The sequence below is a fragment of the Hylobates moloch genome, unplaced genomic scaffold, assembly GCF_009828535.3.
Source record: "Hylobates moloch isolate HMO894 unplaced genomic scaffold, HMol_V3 SCAFFOLD_59, whole genome shotgun sequence".
In the NCBI taxonomy this organism is placed as follows: Eukaryota; Metazoa; Chordata; class Mammalia; order Primates; family Hylobatidae; genus Hylobates; species Hylobates moloch.
The window spans coordinates 468,926-490,757 of NW_026652334.1; the positions used below are offsets into that span (position 1 = coordinate 468,926).

The window sequence follows — 21,832 nt, forward strand, 5'->3', positions numbered from 1 at the left end:
ACCTGAGGCAACATACCTGGCATTTTAGGAGTGTGCCTGCTCCCAGCACTCTCTCCATTCCTGTGAGATGCCATGCCCTGGGGCATCCCCTGGGGAGCTCTGCTGATGAGAAAAGCATTGTGCACAAACCAATTTAGACAAGGAGAGAGCTCTTGGAAGCGACTCAATGTCCCTTTGTCCAGAAGATTGAAGAAGACGTGAGTTTAACTCATAAATAATAGCTCATAAATTACTAACAAAACCAGACACACACTAACATTCCAAGAAACTTAAAGTTAACCTTTTATTGGTTTTAAGGCAGCAGGGAAAGTCTTCTGGTCCACATGCCTTTCTTCTGCCCAAGGGAGGGAGGGTCAGGAGGAGAAGGAGTTGGCCCCTGATAACCAGCCAGAGCATTCTTTGCCACAATCTACCCCATCTTGTCTCCCCAACCCTCAAGTGTCACCCAAATGCACTTTGGTTCTCGAGCAAGTGTGTCCTGTCAGAGCATCTTCCTGGTCCCATGACATCTGTCAGAGCATCTTCCTGGTCCAGAGCCTCCAGCTCAGCCTGCCTTTTTCCTCACAGGCTCTCCCAGGGGCAGATGACCTCCTTTTCTGTGGCCCGGTCACCTGACTCTCCTGTTCCAGCATCCTCCGAGTCCATCAAGCAGGTCCCGCTCCCCGTGGGCACATCCATTTTGATCTGGAAAAAGCTTCAGGTGCAAGAGGAAAGCCAGTAATGTAGGGGCAGGGGCAGGAGGGACTGCACCTCCCCAAAGTATCCTGACATCCTTGAAGATGAACATACCAGGTGCATTTGCCAAAGACTATGGTGGGGGGCAGGTATAGCTCAGGGGTAGAGCATTTGACTACAAAGGTTGTGTGTGCGGTGACTGGCTTGGTGAAATCTTTTTATTGGGGATTCATATTTTCATTTTGAAAGATAATTCTGAAGGTGCTTTGTTTTCATTTTTGAGGTGCTTGGATCTTTATGGTTTTGATGGGTTCAGGAGGTCCCTGTAGGACATACCAGGACTTAGTCATCAACTCCTTTAAACTGCTTTCATGGGTGCTGGGCACTGTGGCTCATGCCTGTAATCTTAGCACTTTGAGAGGCCAAGGCAGGCGGATCGCCTGAGGTCAGGAGTTCGAGACCAGCCTGGCCAAAATGGTGAAACCCCGTCTCTACTAAAAATACAAAAAAATTAGCCGGGCGTGGTGGCATATGCCTGTGATTCCAGCTACCTGGGAAGCTGAGGCAGGAGAATTGCTGGAACCTGGGAGATGGACGCTGCAGTGAGCCGAGATTGCACCACTGCACTCCAGCTTGGGCTACAGAGCAAAACTCCATCTCAAAAAAAAAAAAAAAAAAAAAACCCAAACAAAAAACTGCCTTCTGAGGAAGTAGTGGCCCTTGAGAAGAGAGCCTCTTAAAAGTCCCAAGCCCATGTATGAGGCATAGCAGCGGCCCCATAGTTGGAATATTCCCTCTGCAGGGCGGGGCCTGTTGGGAAAAATCAATAGACACACTCACACTGGATTCTGACCCCTTTCCTAAGGCAACCAGAGTCACCTGCTCCTCCCTCTCCCCCTGAGCGACACAGGCAGGAGGGATAACAACCTCTGCCTGGCTGTCCCCGGGTATCCATGGCAACCTAAGACTTCTGCATGGTGCTTTCTTCTCCAAGCCCAGACAGGGCCAAACACATGTTGATTGGTGCAGGGGTGCCGAGACTATCTCCCCCAAAACTCAGTAAGAGTAGGAGGTGATTCTCTGTGTTGCATCGCTTGCAAGTTTTCTTTCTGCTCTGATCCAGGCGTTATGGAGCACTCCTCAGAGCCTTAGTTCTGCACCCCCTGGGCTGTCTCAGGGAACTTGGGGTTCTCAGAGATCAGGCTTGCAGGACTACCCAAAATGAAGTTTAGAGGGGCCACCCCTCAGGCAAAGGCTAGGCACTTTCATTTTCATAGAAATGACTGCCAGAACAAGGCTCCCTGAAAGTCCCTCTAAGAGACTGTGCCAATGGATGCAGAGGAGGGTGGGAAGGTTTCCTTAGGGTGGGGGGAAGGGAGGCAAGGGCATTTATGGTAAGGGAGGGGCTGGAGCACCCAGAAGCATGCCCAGGGCATCCCAACACCTGCAGCTCCCACTGCTGCCACCAATCTTTCCTGCTCTTTACAGATGCAATGGATTTCTTAGACTAATAATGGTCTTGGGATGGGACAAGGTGAGTGGAAGAACATATAAGAGAAAAAGAATTGGAAAAATGGAAAAGATTTGGAAGATGAAAAAGAAGGACACCTGTTCCTTCTCCTCCTCAGGAAGACAGCAGAGGACAAAACTGAGTTTCTGGAGATCTTCCAGTGGCCAAGGGATCTGAGTGGGCTGCCTGGGGTATCTATTCTCCCCCATCCCAGTCCCCAGCCCAAAGCATGCACATTCACATGCAGAGGCCTGCACGCCCACAGCCAACCATGCATACGGCACGTCCCCTTCGGGTTCTTACTTTGCTACTCTCTTGGATTTCAGTCGTGGCAGCTGCTGGCCCACATCCCCCAAGGGCTGCACCCTCCCGTGGGACACAGCAGGGCACTTGGGTGAGAGCCTGGCAAAGACAGGTGAGGCCAGACAGCCTCGTCTCAGAAACTTGCTGAAGGACAGAGCCATACGGGCCTTAGGAGGGGCCCTGGGCCGGCTGCGAGGCCAGGAGGTGTCGAGCGAGGCCTCGCTGCTCTCGGTGACAGAAGGCCCACGGGGGGCCATGGACCCGCTGCACTCCCCTTTCTGCTCCAAGCCCGATGAGCTCTCCAAGGCCACTCTGATGGGTGAGGGGCAGATGGTGCTGCTGGGTCGCCGGATGAAGCGGCTGGGTGAGGCGAAAGGCTTCCTGGGGGAGCGGCAGGAGGAGGAGAAGGGGCTAGAAGGAGACGGGGGCACGCAGGTCCCGGTGTACACGGTCAGATGGGGGCTGGGAGCCATGTGCTGGCCCGGCTGTAGAGAAGGAAAGGAGAGAGCTCAGTGGTGAGCTGCATGGCCCCGGCCAGCAGGGCCCCTGGGCTGTCCTCTGCTAACTTAGTCCCCTTCCAGCGATGAGTGCCGGCCTGATATGGCTGCCTCCTAGGGAGCTGGGAACGGTGTCCAAAGCTACCTATGACAATGGCACAGCCACACAGAGACCTCCTGTCCAGGGACCTGCCTGTCGCCCAGCCCTGGTCACAGTCCCAGGGCTAAGCAGTGGTAACCGGGACATGAACTGACCTTCTTCCAGGCCAAGGATGCTGGAGTGTGGCCAGGCTACATTCCCAATCACCCCTCAACTGCAGTCCCCAAATAAGCAATGCGTAGTACCTGCCACAGCCCATGCCCTGCCTTCTCCATCCTTGGGCCCCAACCTCAGGTCTGGAGGCATTTAAAACACTTTAAGTGGATAAGTGGAGGTGACAGAAGAAGTCCCAGCTCATGCCTTCCTGACTGCTCCAGGCCTGAGACCCCTCCTTGTGCTGAGCCCTGCCCAGTGTCCACAGTGACAACCCTTTCGGGGTGGTGTAGGCCCAGCACCTTCCCAGATCTCCCCTCAGGCAGAGCCGGGGTGGCCAGGAAGAAAGGTTGAATGTGGAACCAGGCCAGGCTGGGGAGAAGGAAACAGGAATACAAGGCGAGGAGGTGTTCAGTGGAGAAAGGGGAAGTATCTCAACCTTCCTGGGCCACCATGGCCCCAGCCCCCAGAGCATAGCCCAGGAGGGGTAAATCTGGCATTTACAGCCCAAAGTTGCCTGAAAGCAGACAAAAGGAAATTAAAATCGGAATTTTCAGTGAGCCTGTCTGCTATCACCCCTTTTCCCGTGGCAGAACACACTGGCCCATGGGCCTGGGTTTGCTGGATTCCCTCCTAAAGGCCTGCTGTGGCCCAAGCCACATCAAAGCCTGGCATGAAGCCCGGCATGCTGGCTCACCCCTGTAATCCCAGCACTTTGGGAAGCTGAGGCGGGTGGATCACCTGAGGTCAGGAGTTTGAGACCAGCCTGGCCAACATGAAGAAACCCCATCTCTACTAAAAATACAAAAAAAAAAAAAAAAATAGCTGGATGTGGTGGTGGGTGCCTGTAATCCTAGCTACTCAGGAGGCTGAGGCAGGAGGATCACTTGAATCCGGGAGGCATAGGTTGCAGTGAGCCGAGATCGGGTCACTGCACTCCAGCCTGGGTGACAGAGCAAGACTCCATCTTAAAAAAAAAAAAAAAAAAAAAAAGCCTGGCAGGAACAAGCTGGGGATGCTCTGGTCCTAGGAGAAGGAAGTGAGGGGCTCCAGGACAGTCAAAGCAAAAATGGCCAAACACACAGCACAGCCACATAGTTGCCCTGCTCAGTGAGAGCTGGCTGACCCCGGGATCTGGGCACTGCCCCAGGGCTGAAGGAGGTAGCCGTGGTCCCTGAGCAGGTGGCTCCTGCAGAGGGTGGCCTGGCTTTCAGATCACCTGCATGGGCAGGTCCCAGCCTGAACAGGGAGGGCAGGTGCACCCAAGAACAGCTCTGTGGGAGGAAGAAAGGCCAGAGGCCACCGAGGGCAGGGCCAGGAGGGCGTGGAGGGCTTGTCTCATTCCCTCCCATCAGCTCCCTGAAGTTCAAACAAGATTCTGTTCCCAAACAGCAGCTCAGAGCCCGTCATTCCACCTCACTGCCCAGAATCCCACAGGGTGGCAGAGCAGAGGCCAGACCCAGGCCCAGGGCCATGGGGTTATTATAGTAATAACAATCACATTAATTCACAGTGAGAACACAGCAAATGTGAGGCCCTGGGCTGAGCACTTTACTCAATAATCATGAATTATTGCGTTTGCAATAACTATTACAATTGCAATTATTGCAACTGTAATTGCAAATCCACTATTGCGGATTATTGCATGCTCTACAGAGCCACCCAGTGAGGCAACTGTTATTATCCCCATTTTACAGATGAGGACACTAAGAGAAGTCCAGCCATTCCTCCAGGGACACCCCGCTGGGAACAGTGGGCTCAGACTTTGAAACCCAACTGGCTGACTTGGAGTCGGCGCAGTCATCGCTGGTGGGATGCCTCAGTGTGGTCTACAGATCAGCCACATCAGAATCACTCAGGGTGCTTGGTACAAAGGAAGAACCTGGCCCCACCACAGCCCCGCTGAAGGAGAATATCAGGGGGGTACGACTGAGGGAAAGCATTTCTAGCTGACATCTGAGATTATTCTGCCCTGTAAGCTTAAGGGACTCTGCACTAAGCTTCTAACCCCTTCCTTTCTATAGGGAGGTGCAACTCTACTTAGGACACATTCTGCAAAGAATATACAGCAGGGAAAGCTGGGCCTTGATTAGGCGCTTGGGAGATAACTGTTAGGTGGAAAAGGGTGGCTCTTAGATGTGTCAAGTATCTACTACATGCTAGGTACTTTGCTTATCTATAACCACCCCATTTTAGAGAACAGAACATTGAGGCCCACAGGGGCTCATTACCCTTTCCCAGCTCTCATGACTAGTCAGTGACTGTGGCATGTAGAATCACAGTGACTGTGGCATGTAGGATTCCCACCCCTGTCCTTGAGTGTGCACGTGAACCATAAATGTGATGGGGTAGTCACTTCCAGTCAGGCTATGTGATGAGGCATAGCTGACTTTTAAAAAGGGGGAGTGTCCGGGTGAGCTCCAGCTGATCACAGGAGCCCTTTCCATCTGAGTCTAGAGGTCAGAGGCAGAAGGCAGAGAGATCGGAAGCTTGGCAAGGATTCAACTGGGGAGAAGGTCTCCGTGGCTGGCTTTGAAGATGGAGGGGGCACATGTCAAGGAATGCAGGTGGTCCCCAGCTGCTGAGAGCAGCTCCCAGCTGATGGCCAGCAAGAAGACAGGGACCTGAGTCTTAAACGAGGAACTGAATCCTGCCAGCAACCCAAATGAGCTTGGAAGCAGATTCTTCTCAGGAGCATCCAGATGAGAACCCCGTCAGCCTGGCTGACACCTTGAATGTGAGACCCTGAGCCGAGAACCCAGCTGCGCTGTCTAAGATTTGTGTCCTCCACAAAATGTATATGTTGAAGGCCTTCCCCTTGCAGGTGATGGTATTAGGAAGTGGGGTCTTTGGGAGGTGATTAGTCATGAGGGCAGAGCCCTTGTGAAAAGGATCAGTATCCTTATGAAATAGACCCCAGGGCACTAGCTTGGCCCTTCCACCGTGGGAAGACACAGCGAAAAGACTCCATCTATGAACCACAAAGTGGGACTCCACCAGACCCCGAATCTATTGGGGCCTCCACCATGGACATCCCAGCCTTCAGAACCACGGGAAGTGTTTGTTGCTGATAAGTTCCCCAGTTTGTGGAATTTCCTTACAGCCCCTTGAACAAGACATCAGCCAAATGTCTCCTGGAAAACTGAGCTCATGCTTGGCTGGTGTTTTTGGTCATTGTTATGCAGCAATAGAAAACCGAAGCAGTGGCTAAATGAGAACCTGAGGCCAGGCCTGTGTGACCCAGAGGGCCTTGCTTTCCTTACTTATTCATATTGCCATCGAAAAGTACCAAAACTAGGAACTCGGCTTTGTCAAGAGAGATACAGAATTAATTTCCATTCCACTTCCTCAGAATTTGTGATAAACTTTTATCATCCCACTATACAGATAACACAAGTGAGGCTCATGGATATGATGCAACTTGACAAAAATCCTAGTTTGTGACCAGACCAGCCTCTCCATGTGCTCTCGCCCAACTCTCCTACCTCTCTCTGTCCTTCTCTGGCTCCACTCCTCCCCTAGCACCTTCTCTTTTATGGGATGAATGACAGATAGGTGAGGAAAATGGCCACTTACCTGGCCTGAGATGGTCCTTTCTTCTGGGCAAATGACCATTAGCCTTATTGGTCCTGGACAATCTTAGCAGATGTCTTTTCCACCCACTCCCACAATTCCCCACCTTGGTCCCTCCCATGGAGACCTGGGGCTCTGCTTGGAGACCCAGCCCCTCCAGCCCATGCCCCACCTACCACTGGTGTGAGGTAGCAAAGCAGTGACATGCAGGACACATGGCAAAGAAATGTGACACCACAGAGACACAGTGAAGGAGAGCTTGGCATTCTTTTGTTTCATGCTGCTGTTTTATTGTACAAGGGAACCAAGAGAAGGGAGTAAAGGAGCATGAAATGAAACAGGTACGTTAACATGAGAACACAATCACATGCATTTTAATGAATGGCAAAGCAGGTAGTGCATAGAGATGCAATTCATTTTCTGTCCTCGGAATGTGGTTGAGAATTTGAAGGAGACCTTGGGGTCACCTGAACTCCTACTTCCTGGGAGCAGGAAGGTGAGCAGAGGGCCACACTTAGGTGCAGCATGCAGTGTGCAAAGTCCCCTCTTCCAGTGCCTTCCCACTCTCCCCTTCCCCACCACCCCCAAGCAAATGTGCAAAGTTAGCCCCATGGGGAAAAGTCTGCCATGGGTGAACACATGGCATGACCCCGTACTGGTCATCCCATTTGACACAGTCCAGCACAAGACCTTCTCAGTTAGCAATGACCCTTACTTCAGCCATGAAACTCCAGACTACAGGACTGACCAGTCACTACACTGTTGCTCGTCAGTCCTCCCCTAGAAGCTGCAGAGAGAGGATATGACATCAACTTCCCCCCCTCCTCCCTCAAATATATCCTAACGTTCCCTGGAGAGCTGGAGGACCACACTGCAAAATTCTCAAAGAACAGAGAAGACAGATGGTTTGAGATGACAATGTTTTAAATATCTCTCAGGAAATGCCTTAAATAAAGAATAATGATTTACTATATTGGACAACACCAACAGCTAGAAGAAAGCACAAGCTTACTCGAAGACTGGAGCTACTAGGTGATGATGATGATGATGGTGAATTAATGGTGATGGTGATGGTGAGGATGGCGGTGATGATAATAATAATGATATGGTGGTGATGGTGATGATAGTAGTGGTGGTGGTGGTGGTGGTGATGATGATAGTGACGATGATGATGATGGTGATGACGGTATGATGGTGATAGTGATGGTGATGGTGGTAATGGTGGTGATGGTGATAATGGTGATAGTAATGGTGATGAAGGTGGTGACAATGATGATGGTGGTGATGATGATGATAGCAGCTAGTGTTCATTGAGGGCTTATAATAGGCCAAGAATGGTCTTAGGTCTTTACTCATATTTTGTCCCTGGTCCTTATATTTTTACTTAATATTCACAGTGAAAGCAGTCTTTTCTCTAAAAGTCAAGTTGGAAAATGGAACTCTATAAAGGAAATCCTTGTACTTACAGAATAACTTATATCCTAGCACAAGCTACACACCCCATGGATAGAGTGGTTTGTTAAGTTGTTTACAATATAACATTAAGGAATTAAAAGGTGTCCAAGGACATGGCATAACAGAGATTTTCATAATGATTTAAATATATCATTAATATTGTCCAAATAAATGTTTATTTTTTATGCTATTTGGGATTTCAATGGGCCCTGTGGGACACATAGTTTAAACGTTAGCAGGAGAAGCTGCCACCTGCTGGAACAATAGCAGCAGCCACAGATGCTCTTGCAAGCCCTCAGAACCTGCAGTCCCTTCACTACCAAACATGAGAATTTCTTGGTGGACAGCAGGGTTGGAGAGCAGAGCACTGGCATACACTGACATTGGGGAGAGGCAGGTGTAAGGTGGAAAAGAGCTGATACTTGGAGTTGAGATCATGGTGAAGCCACAAAAATGCACACAGCCTTGAGTCCCTAGGAGCTGCATAGAGCTTTCCAGGATAGATGGTCCTGGTTGGCCACTGGTCCTGATCACCAACGAACTGCCCTGCCCGTGGCCCTGCCAACCCCTATGCTTTATCTTCTGCTGATCTCCCCAAGTCTCCACTGCCCTCATCAGGCTAGCAGTCCTTGCCAACCCTTCCCAAAACATTATGTGGCTTCCCTATAATATCACACCGTTTGGTTTAATTGTCTCTCCTGTTGAACAGCAAATGCCACAAGGGTTTCTCTCTTGCTCACTGGTGATCCCAAGCACTTAGCAGGATGCTGGGCATGTAACAGGTGCTGAATATCTCTGTTGAATGTTGAGTGGTCATAACAGATAGAGGAAAACTGGTATCAGAGCCTGACCCCTATATTCACAGAAGCTAGAACTCTGGATCCCAGCCTTGGCAGATTACAAGAAGCAAGAGAGTGAGCAAGAAAGAGAGAGTGAGAGAAGAGGGCAGAAAGAAAGGGGAAGGGAAGAGAGAGAGAGCTATTTCTGAGCATCCACCTTAAGCCAGACACTCTACTATCGATAACATTCTAAGAGAAATTATAACTTCAGACAGGTTGAAGGTCAAAGCCACCCAGCTAAAATATCAAAACTATGTCTGCCTAACCCCAAAGTCCACATTCCTTCCCCTACCATTCAAGCCTGGCTTCAGAAAAAAAGCCGTTCTCATACCATCTAGCTTCAAGGATTAAAATTCCTGGAACCACAAGACAGAGATGTGTTCATTTAGTGATGTTTAAGGATCAACTCTTTACAAGTGCTGTTCTGACTGGAAGCTGATAACAAGTGGGTTTCTTAAAGTTCTGCATCGAAAGTAGTCAATGACTGCTGGAAGACAACACCTCCCTCTTTCCTGTGGCCATCCCACAGCATTTCCCATTGACAAAGTTGCTGGGAATTCCAAAGTTTTCCTGAATGGCTGCTTGGCTGACCAAGGAGTATCACGGAATGTACATCTCTCTCTATCCACCTTCCAACGTACAGAAAGTTCCATATAAGGAGAGGAGACACTTCTCCCCTCTCATAGCTTGACAACCTTCTACTCAACTGTTTGGTTCAACATCCATCATCACTGCCTCGCAGTGATTGTCAAGCACTTGTTTGGTTCAACACTTCAGGCACTTCTCCTGCAGTCACATGGCCTTGCTTCTGTAGCCACACTGCCCTCCTCCCGCAATGCTCTCGGCAAATGCCTCAAATATTCCCTCATCATTAAAATTGATCTTACTTTAACTTAGCCTTCAGCTTCCTTCCCTTCCACTTCCAAATCTCTCTGAGTCGCAACATCAGAGAGTAAACTATTCCTCTCCAAGACCAATCTTGGCTTTGGTCTGATCCCCTCCAATTTTTTCCAGGCTTTCTCTTATCAATTATTCTTTATTTTAACTCCCCACCTCCCCAGGATCATCCCCTCATTTGGCAAACACCCCCACCTCATGCCATCCTTTGAAAATGCCTCCTCTCAACCCTCTATTATCTAAGTTACCACTATATCTCTCGCCTTCCTCCCAAACAGTAATCTACACACACAGCCCACTCTCCTTACTTCCAACATCTTCTCCTTTATTCCCATAAAAGTGACTTCTTCCCTCACTATTCTGCTGAAATCACCCACTCAAAATCCCCAGTGATTTCCTCACTGCTAAATCCAGCGGCCTCTGCCAGTCCTCGACGTGCTCAACTTCTTGATTTGGCAGGACAGGATGGGCTATGCTACAGCAACTCCAAACTCTCCATGACTTCTTACAATAAAGGTCTGGTGTTTTGTTCACATAAAGTCCTGTGTGGGCCAGGAGGGACTCCCAGGTCCACAGCAGGGGATGAGATGGAGGTGGAGCCCCAGGCTCTGATCCACCTCAGCAGAGCACATGTCTGTTGGCCACAACTAGACATGTGGCCCCAGCTAATTGCAGGGTGGCTGGGAAGTGGAAGGGTGCCCAGGGACTATCCAGTAGGCACTGTCTCTGCTCAACACTGCTGGCCACCCACCCGTGTCCCCCACCCATCTTCTCAGGGAGGCATCCTAACAGCTCTGCCACTCTGTTCTTAACTCTTCTCTCTCCTCTTACACCTTTAAAATGTGGCCTCGTCCAGGCTTCCCTCTTAGCCTTCTTTTCTCTCTCCATCCATTCTCTGGCCCTCAAGTTCCATCCACTATCACATCTTCAACAGTCAATTCTGGGTCAATGAACCCATCTAAAATTACTCCCCTTCCTTAATTCAGAGTTACTCGAACCTACTTTCCTTTCCTTTAGAGCACTTATTTATTATCTACTGCCTGTCCCCGCACCCCTAGCTAAAATGCAAACTCGATGAAATAAGACTTGATGATCTTACTCAGTTCTGCATCCGTTATGCCTAGAACAGAAATGGATTAGAAATCTCTCTCTCCAGAAGCACATTTTCAACTTCGTGTTGGGACTTAGGAGTGGGGGAGGATCCAGGTAAAGAAGGACTTGGATGCTTGACTTCATGACACTGTAAAATTGTTGCCCAGGCTGGAGTGCAGTGGCGCGATCTCAGCTCACTGCAACTTCTGCCACCCGGGTTCAAGTGATTCTCCTGTCTCAGCCACCTGAGTAGCTGGGACTACAGGCGCCTGCCACCATGCCTGGCTAATTTTTGTATTTTTAGTAGAGACAGAGTTTCACTGTGTTAGCGAGGATGGCCTCAATCTCTTGACCTCATGACCGGCCCGCCTCGGCCTCCCAAAGTGCTGGGATTCCAGGCGTGAGCCACTGCACCCAGCCCGACACAGTAAAATTCTAAAACCAATCTGTCTCTCTGTTTGTTTGGTAGTTGTCAGGAATTTCAGAGCAAAATTTAATGCTTAAAAAAAAAATGTAACATTCAGTTTTGATAACACAGTCATCCACGGTTCACTGTGTATAAACTACTTTTTAAAATTAGTTTTCAATCTATCATTTTAGACATTCCATCATATGGTATTATAGTATTATAAGCTGCCTCAAATCCCTTCTGGAAGAAGGGGGAACTATAATTATTAACCACAGCTCTCTGCCTTCCACTTGGAAAATTCTACTCAATCTTTGAGGTCCAGTTTCCCCGATGCCTCCAGATAGGATCCATCACTTCCTCCTTGACATTCTCCTTCTGTTCTGCTTGCTCCGCTATGAGTCCTGATATCCTCTGTGTCAGTGAGTTGTACAGTGTGTCTGTCTCTATCCTAGTCTGAAACTCCTTGAGGGGCTTTGCAGGCTCCCAGGGTCTGGTACATAAGAGCTCCATGGCCAGGCGCAGTGGCTCACACCTGTAATCCCAGCACTTTGGGAGGCCGAGGCCAGTGGATCACTTGAGGTCAGGTGTTTGAGACCAGCCTGGCCAACATGGTGAAACGCTGTCTCTACTGAAAATACAAAAATTAGCCAGGCGTGGTGGTGGGCACCTGTAATCCCAGCTACTGGGGAGGCTGAGGCAGGGGAATGGCTTGAACTTGGGAGGCTGAGGTTGTAGAGAGCCAGGATGGTGCCACTGCACTCCAGCCTGAGACTCTGTCTCAAAAAAAAAAAAGAAAGAAAGAAAGAAGGAAGGAAGGAAGGAAGGAAGGAAGGAAGGAAGGAAGGAAGGAAGAAGGAAGGAAGGAAGGAAGAAGGAAGGAAGGAAGGAAGGAAGGAAGGAAAGAAAGAAAGAAAGAAAGAAAGAAAGAAAGAAAGAAAGAAAGAAAGAAAGAAAGAGAGAGAAAGAAAGAAACTCTGTAAATGTTTATTACATGAATGGTGTATACATTTTCATCTGGGACTCCAAACCTCCCTGGTGCCTCCCCAACTGCTAACACAAAATCCAGTCCTCTTTCCTAATCAATACCTTTCTTAACATCACCCTTATCTTAGGAGGATCAAAATCTTTGGGTCTTCTTTAATTTCTTCCCCCACATCACCCCATTTCAATCGGGTCCTATCCACCTGCCTCCAGCATCTCTCCTCTCCTCTGAGCCCACCACCACCCTCCTAATCCACACCTTCCTCTTGACGGAGACCAGAGCAACCACTTCTTAACTCGTCTTCACTCCTCAGCTCCTGATTTCCAGTGTGCTGAAGCTCTTCAAACATCCAGCATACGAACTGCAAGCCCATGCTGTGTCTAGCCCTGAGACACAAAACCCCAAAAGACACTGTCTCTCCTTTTTAAGGAGTTTTACAGCCCAGTGAGAGAAAAAGACACATAAACAATTGTTTCGATACAGTGCAGCATTCACAGACAGAGGTATGAGCAGAATGGAAGGAGAGCCAGAGAAGGGGCATCTAAATCAGCCAGGGGTGGGTGGGGAGTGGCACTTATGAGACTGCAGTAAAGAGTCCACGTTCCAGCCTTCCATGATACATCTTCAATGCAGCACCCTCCCAGCTTTGCTTCCTGGACCCTGTGCTCAGGGCCACCAAATGGTCATGCAAGCTGTGTGCTGCTCAGGGGCACCTGGCTGAGGGGCAAGGTGGGACTGAAATCCAGCCAGGTGTTATAAGGACACCTACTTGGAGGGAGCACCTTTTCCTGACCCAGTAAGCTGCCTAGAGGCCAGCAGTAGCCATGCCTGGGCTCTGCCCACACCTGCAGTGCCCACTCCCCAATCTCTATCTGATGACACCCTACTCTCCTTCGAGACATACCTCAGGCATGCCTCCTCCAAAAACCTCATCATGATCCCCTGGCCAAACAATTCTCTCCCACCTCTGGGTTCCTCCAGTGTGTGGTCTCAATCAACAATCATCATCCTTGATGACTTGATCATCATCCAGTCTCGACTGCATCCTGCCTCTGGCTACAGCTATTTGCATCCATGCACCTTGTCAGCCCCTTGAGGGCAGAGACCATTTTGTTCATTTTTGTATCCACCATAGCACTCACCACAGATTCTTACACAAAAAAAGGTCTTTAAAATATATCTATGGGGCAGGTGCAGTGGTTCATGCCTATAATCCCAGCACTTTGGGAGGCTGAGGTGGGCGCATCACTTGAGCCCAGGAAATCAAGACCAGCCTGGTCAACATGGCAAAACCCCATCTGTACAAAAAATTAGCCAAGCCTAGTGGTGCACACCTGTAGTCCCAGCTACCTGGGAAGCTGAGATGAAAGAATTGCTAGAGCCTGGGAGGTCAAGGCTGCAGTGAGCCATGATTGCACCACTGCACTCCAGCCTGGGCAACAGAGCAAGACCCTGTCTCAAACAATAAATAAATAAATAAATAAAATACATCTATGAAGCATAAATGCTGCCATTTAGCCATGAAGCCATTTATATTCCTTCCTCTAGACAGTGTTGAGACGCTCATGTCCTCATTCATTTAGTAAAGTTTAATAAAACGCTCATCTGCTTTGTTTACGTGCTGTGTCTCTCATTAGATTGTGAGATCCTGTGTGTCTCAACTTGAGCAGGCTTCCATCAATACACAAGGATTCCCCGTACCAGCCTGACACAGAGCACATAGTAGCCTGGGGGAGAATGACAGATAACTGGAGCACAAACCTGTGGTGAGTGAGACAGGGGATACCTGAGCCAAAGATGAACAAGACACAATCTGTGCCCTGTAGAAGCCACAAGGCATGCGATGCCCGCACCACCACCCTCACCACCACACTCACCACCACCCTCACCACCATGCTCACCACCACCCTTAACAACACGCTCACAACCACCCTCACCACCACCCTCACTACCAGGCTGCTGGGTATGTCATCTCAGCTCATATGGAGTAACCAAAAGGGACAGCAAATATTCTCGGCTTCATGCTTCTCAAACATTCCCATAAAAGTAGGCCACACAGCAGGAGAGCCCGAAAACACGTTCCCCCAAAAGTTGGAGGGCAGAGCCTGAGCCTGCCCCAGCCAAGCACAAAATGCCTTTGATGTCTCAAACTGTATCTTTAAAAATTCATGTACATTTTGCATTCTATTTCATAATATATTCACGATTATTTTAATGTGAAACTTTTAGAAATTACCTAATTTTCCTCCCATTCCAAATCTTCAAGTAAAATGAATGCCCCAGCCCAGGTTCCCAGTTGGAATTCACAAAGCCTGTTTTGAGAAGTTTAGAGCTGGTCCCGATACCTCATTTCACAAGTAAGGATGTAGAGAGGTTAAGTGACTTGTCCAAGGCTACATGACTAGTGCTAGAGCCAGGAACAGGAATCAGGAGGCTTTCTCCAAATCCAGGGCTCTTTTCATTCATTCATTCATTCATTCATTCATTCATTCATCCACTCATGTCATTCATGTTGGTGCAGAACCCCCTGGGTGTCAGGAATCAGGCTCCAAGTAATGAATGAGATAAATACAGTCCCTCCACTCGTGTCACCCAGTTTACAATGGTTTACATTTCTACTTGGAGTACCTTCCAGAGTGGGAAGACTCCAAGATTCTCCAGAAGAGAGATGAGCAAAGCATATCCTTCCAATGCCCTTTCAGAGTGGAAACTGGTCTGCAACCAGTGCAAATGGAAAGCGTAAGCGCCCCTCTTCTGGGCTAGAATCATTTTGCTAACATGAAACCAGTGACCACAAACTCCTTATAACAGCCTTGAAGGTCATCAACGATCTGGCCCTGCCTACTCTCTAAACTCGTCTTGCACAGTTTCCCCCTCACCCAGCAGGTTTCACTCACCTGGCCTTTGGGTTCACTCTGAGCTACTTCCCAGCTCTGAGCCTTTGCCCACACAGCCCTCTCTCCCCAGAACGTTCTCCCTGCCTGGCCCATATGCTCTTATGGCCAACTCTTTCTCATTCCCTGCTTCTCTGTCACCACCTAGCAGGGACATAGTCTACACACATCCCATCTTCCCTATCCCAGTACCACATTAATTTCCTTTATAATCCTTGGGCAGGCATTTGTGTTGTTAATTACAACAATGGCCCTCATTCTTCACCTTTCCCTGTCTTTTGCAATGAGACTTTGAAATTTCATCCATCTTTAGCCATGAGACTTTGAAATTTCTCTCACTGAGGAGGTAGAGTCTATTTCCTTGCCCCTTGAATCTAGGCTGGCTTTATGACTTGCTTTGGCCAATAAAATAGAGTAGAAGAGACTATGTGAAGCCTTGTGTGTTTCTACTCGCTCCCTTGCAATTCAGTCCTCAGCATGGGATTCTGCCTAGGCAAGATTGCTGGGAGATGAGAGGTACATGGAGCAGAGAAAACTCATCTCACTCATCTCAGCCTAGGCCACTGCGACACCCCTAGACAGATGAGTGAACCCAGCCAAGATCCACAGAGCCACACAGATGACCCCACATGCATGAATAATAAACACTTGCTGTATGTTGTTCTATTTTTCTGGTTGATTGTCACACAACAATAGCTACCTGATAGCTTGTTTAATTATTTTGTCTCAGTCCTAGACTAGAAGAAGCTCCATGAGAGAGAACCACATCTGTTTTATTCACTGACGTTTGCACATAGCAGGTGCTCAATAGATGTGCTGAATGAGTGAGTATTCCTGCTTGGTCAGGCTGGTCTCTTGCTCACCTCTGTGCTCTATCTCTGTTGCATTCTTGCACAAGTGTAAGGAGTGAGCCTAAATTCGAGAATGACCTTCTAAACCCCCCAAGGTCAGTTAGAACTGTCCTCTCCCCCAGTCCTGACCACAGAGCTGACCTCGTCTACACCTACAGAAGAGGGAAGAATCAACATCTAGAAAATGTCCTAGAGAGTATCATCTCTGATCCTCACTCATCTCGATGTCTACCATCCTCTTCCCATGAATGAAGACATCAATGCCTTTGTTCTTTAGCCAAAAAGATGCTCCTCAGAGGGCCATTCGAGTCCTTCATTCCCACAAGCCACTTGTTTCCCCAGCATGGACAAGGGGATGGGGAGATGGGAAGAAGAGAGCCCATCAACCATCCAGTAATTATGACTAAGAACAAACTCAACAGGAGAAATGTTTCAGCAGGGCCTTTTCAGGCAGGCATAGCAGGGGAGTTCAGGGAAAGTACTTCCGGGCAACTAGCACCTTGGAGGAACCTCAGACTGATTTGGAAACATTAGTCTAAATTAGAGAGATAGGATGAGGAGCTTCATAAAGCTATTTTAAACAAATCTCCCTGAAAAACACTAGGCCTTGGGGGTGGGGAGAGGCCTTCTCTTTAATTTTCCAAAGCAAAGAGTGGTACACAAAGCTCTCTCTCAGTGAGAGCTTTGTGTACCACTTTTCCCTATGGCTCTCACTGAGACAGCTTTTTCCCCCTGGCTCTCACTGATTCCCCTAAGAACTCTCTAAGGTATAATAGGCAGCCACACAGCAATTGAGTCAGGTGATCCCCTCTCCCACCCACCACCTTCGCCCACCCTGTCCCCGATGAGTGGGCTTGGGAGAACAAGCTCTGGTTGCTGTGGTATTAGGAAGTCCCCCATGAAGAAAGTTAGAGGAGTATGGGATGGACCTGATGACCTCCACAAATGGGGAATGAAACCTTCTAGACTCTGACCCTACCCTTCCTCATTTGCCTCTCCCAAGTGCATGCCCCCACCCCCAGGAATCACAGATTTATTTAGGAGGCAGCTCTTTTTGGAGTTGGCTCCTCCGGTCCAGCTTGCTCATGACCTGGGTGATGTCCACGGTGTTGGCTGCTTCTCGGGCCTTGGCTTCCTCTTCCAGCTGTCTCAGGATGACAGGGCTTGGGCTGGAGCGCAGGTGACGCCGCATAAAAGGGAGGGTAGAGCTGGAAGGAAGGACAGATTGGTGGTTGGAGGAAAATGACACAGCTTGCCCAACGCTGACCCTGTCACACTTGATGGGAGCTGGGGCTGGAAGGTCCAGAATCTAGATTTTGTTCTCTCGTTTTTCCAGTGAACCTCCAGTGGGGTCCAACCTTGGCTCCTTTCTCCCCACTTGGAGGATGAGACCAGAGTGAGTACCAACTGCCATCAGATTTTAGGCCAGGCACAAGGAAGACCCTTTGGTTGGCGAAGCTGCATTGAACTTCTACAATATATAGAAATCAATTTGTTATCTTAACTTCTTGTAACATCTTCATGAGAGAAGTGGATAATGAAGGCTTGGGTACTGGAGAGAGTTGGAGCATTTGTTTATTTTCTTTTCTTTTTTAGGGGGGATTGGGGGGTGGGCAGCGGGGACGGAGTCTCTCTGAATCACCGAGGCTGGAGTGCAGTGGCACGACTTCAGCTCACTGTAACCTCCATCTCCCAGGTTCAAGCCATTCTCATGCTTCAGACTCCCAAGTAGCTGGGACTACAGGCATGTACCACCACACCAGGCTAATCTTTGTATTTTTAGTAGAGGCAGGGTTTTACCACGTTGGCCAGGCTGGTCTCAAACTCCTGACCTCAATTGATCCATCCGCCTGTCTCCCAAAGTGCTGGGATTACAGGCGTGAGTCACTGGGCCTGGCTGGAGCATTTATTTTCAAAAGCTATGGTTCTGGGAAGGAAGGAAAGAGCTGGACTGTCCAAGATAGCTAGGCCCCAGTGAACAGAGAAAGATGGAAGAGGCCTGAAGAGGGCTGGTGAGCTGGTGGTACCCTGCTCATGCACAATATCTTTTTTTTTTTTTGAGACGGAGTCTCGCTCTATCGCCCAGGCTGGAGTGCAGTGGCGCAATCTCGGCTCACTGCAAGCTCCGCCTCCCGGGTTCACGCCATTCTCCTGCCTCAGCCTCTCCGAGTAGCTGGGACTACAGGCGCCCGCCACCACGCCCGGCTAATTTTTTGTATTTTTAGTAGAGACGGGGTTTCACCGTGGTCTCGATCTCCCGACCTCGTGATCCGCCCGCCTCGGCCTCCCAAAGTGCTGGGATTACAAGCGTGAGCCACCGCGCCCGGCCTCATGCACAATATCTTGACACATGCCAGAACCTTCTTCAAAGCCAAACTGGATTCCTGGAACCAAACTCTCCCTACCATGGCCTTAGGAGCCAGGACAAAGCTCTAGGTATCCAAGTGATGTAGTGGGCAGTGAGCAGTGGAGCCCACCTGTCACCTGCCTTTGAGGGCCCACATAAGCTTGGAGCCAAGCACTTCAGCAGCAATGAGAGACAATGACCTGCAACCTACTCCAGATTTCTGGACTACATAAGCCCCTTGACTACATAAGCCCCTTGAACTCTTGTATCTACCTTAGGGAGAAGAAGGGCTCCCCTACCAGGATGTAAAGCCTGACACTGACATTGGATCTCTCACCAGCCCTGCCAAGGGGAAGGCTTGGAGCTGAGTGTAACTTGTCATGGAAAAATTAAGTTTGAATACATTGTCTTATACCTGGGATCATGGAACAAAATTCACACCCACTGCAGTCCTGGTATGGACACAGAGCAGGCTTCACACTTTATGAATGCATCCATGTGTAATTCTCACTCACAATAGTGAGAATTCTCATGTCTGCCCCAACTTCTAAAATATCTGGAGAGAGAGGTACGAGACTCCTCTTTTTTCCCCTCATTACTTTCTGGCAGAACTACTGGAGCTATTAAAGGTGTTTCTTCTAGCTTAAAGTAGAAGCTTTTAAGTCCCCAAGGACACTGAACTCCCTTCCTTACTTGGTAAACCCAGAAGAATAGCACCACAAAGACCTTTTTTCTCTCCTTTTCACAACAGGGCCATTATCCTCAAGAATGAAACCAAGTTGTTGTTTTTTTTTCTCCTTTGATAAAGGCTCTGGTCCAGCCATCCCCCTTTTGAATTGATGGAAGATGCTGGAAAGGAGCCCAGTGTGGGCTGACCCGGCAAACAGGGGAACGGTCACTCACTTTGTGGGGGACAGGACACACGATGGCCGGTGGAAAAACCTCTGCCAAAGCCTTACAGTGTTGTTCAAGCTGCCGTTCCATTTCTATTCTGAATCTTCAATCCTTGTAGATTGAATTCCCCCAGAAAAGAGTTCAATCTGCCCTTCAGGATATTATTTCGTCCATTGTCCCAATGGCTCTACCAGATGAGATGATCCACATCTCCAACGAGAAGAGTGAGAATGAACGAGTTCATGGACTTCTAAAACATGGTCCCCGGAGGCAGCAAGAATACCTAGTCCGTTACTGTCCGTTTCCCCTTCACTGAGCATTTTCTCTTGGGGTGCAATCTGCTATTCTTTCTAAGGTCTTAGAACAATTTAAATACAAGGATGTAGCTTAATTAATTCCCATATATCAGTTTGGAGGTAACGTGTTAGCAGTTAAAAAAACCAAGGAGAAGCTTCCATTTGTGATAAGGGTAATTATTGGTCTGATCCTCCAAACTCTTTCAAGCCAGCATTAGGGAAACAAAACTTACTGGTGGCAATTACTAAGGAAATCTTGCTAGAGTGATTTCAGGGCATTATGAGGCAAATGAGGCACTCATTCCCTGAGCAATACTTCCCAGTCCCCAATATTTTCATCAAGCAAATATCTCCATAACAGCCATTTGGCTGAAACAGACCCTCACTTCTCTGTAAACCAAACAGCAGGCAGCCAGCAATTACAGATAATTCCACTTGCCTTTTCTTGGTGGTTTCCTGAGGTTCAATAGCTTTGGCCAGCATTTCCTTATAGATTGGAGATTTTAAATAGCGAGCATAAGAATCCTAGTGGGAACAAGAAAATGACAGTAATTATGAGAGAAAAAGCAGTCAAATCAAACCAATACCCTTGCCATTTTCAAGCCTCCCTTGGCAGTAGAATGGAAAAGTTATGAGAATTTGTCTCCTTGGGTGAAAGGTGTTCGGGGAGGTGTTGAGAGCAGTGGTTCTCAATTGTGGTCCCCTCAAGAAGCATCAATTTCACCTGGGAACTCCTCAGGCCTGCTCCAGCCCTCCTGATGAGAAACTCCGGAAGTGAGTTACCCCGAGCCTGAACAGTCTCAGGTTTTACAGCTCACAGCTTCAGATCCTATCAACATTGTCTGTGATTCAGCCTGTGTTGTAAATGTAGCCAGCTGCGTAAAAGCTGCTACAGTTAAAAGTACACTAGACCCAGAACTGCTTAATTTGTCTCACTTATTCTCATATGCTGCGTGCTACGTGCCAAACAGGTGAGACAGCTGGTCATGTATGGAGACATTGCCTGTCATCGTTTGTTCATATGAGGATACCTAAACAATTAACAATTAACAACTACCTGAACAGTCTCCGGGTAATTCTGCTGCAGCTTTAAGTTTGAGAATTACAGTCTGTAACCCTACACACGACGATCCACCTTGGAGTGGTTCAGTGAAGCCAGCATGAGACAAGAGGACACCTAACCTCTCCTCTCCAAGACTTTCTTCCAAGGAAGATGAGCAGCCAGAAGTATGGAGCCCACTTCTAAGCCACTGACATCTCTTTCTGCCCTGTGTTTTGGGTGTAAAGGCAAGAGAATACCAAAGCAAAAACAAAAACAACCAACGCTTAGAGTCCAATTATGGGGATGTTTACTGGGACCCTGGGCAGTTTCAGAGAAGCTTCATGAATGCTTGTTACTTTTAAGCCAGCGGAAAACTCTAGTCATACCCAATATGGGACAAAGCCCACTGCAACAAACGAGGGATTGAGATATTTTAAAAATTTATTGAAATGGCACTATTCTAAAGACTAAGTGGGAGGAGTAAAAGTTATGAGAACTAGCACAGAGTCTAGGAATAGGGATCATGGAGCCACTGGGATACGCTGAGTGTATCGCCATAGGACATAGCTGTAACGGCATATGGAGAGTCCAGTGGGCATATATGCCATTCTTTTCTGAAGTTACCTATGACTGTTCCATTCTGGCTAGCAGCTGGCCTCCCTGGGCATCCCCTAAAAAGCTGTATGAAAAGAAAACTACAGGTTTTTTTGTTTGTTTGTTTGTTTTTTTGTTTGTTTGAGACGCAGTTTCACTCTTTCGCCCAGGCTGGAGTGCAGTGGCGCGATCTCAACTCACTGCAACCTCCACCTCCTGGGTTCAAGTGATTCTCCTGCCTCGGCCTCCTGAGTAGCAAGATTACAGGCATCCACCACCATGCCCAGCTAATTTTTGTATTTTTAGTAGAGACGGGGTTTCACCATGTTGGCCAGGCTGGTCTCGAACGCCTGATCTCATAATCTGCCCGCCTCAGCCTTCCAAAGTACTGGGATTACAGGCATGAGCCACCATGCCCAGCCGAAAACT

General features: G+C 48.6%; 1 protein-coding gene across 3 annotated transcripts in view; it reads right to left on the minus strand.

Annotated features, from left to right (window-relative positions):
* Window positions 1-258: 258 nt before the first annotated feature.
* The window catches only part of LOC116463762 (regulator of G-protein signaling 9), a 90,179-nt gene continuing 68,605 nt past the window's right edge, over window positions 259-21,832 (minus strand). For 2 of the 3 annotated variants that reach the window (XM_032147016.2, XM_032147015.2), the window contains exons 16-19: window positions 20,207-20,292; window positions 17,321-17,438; window positions 2,489-2,973; window positions 259-694 (exon numbers count right to left, since the gene is read on the minus strand). In XM_032147016.2, the coding sequence (XP_032002907.1) occupies window positions 562-694; window positions 2,489-2,973; window positions 17,321-17,438; window positions 20,207-20,292 (822 nt within the window). In that variant the 3' untranslated portion in view covers window positions 259-561. Of the gene's footprint in view, window positions 695-2,488; window positions 2,974-17,263; window positions 17,439-20,206; window positions 20,293-21,832 lie in introns of those variants that run through there. The other variant, XM_032147017.2, reaches the window with a different exon arrangement.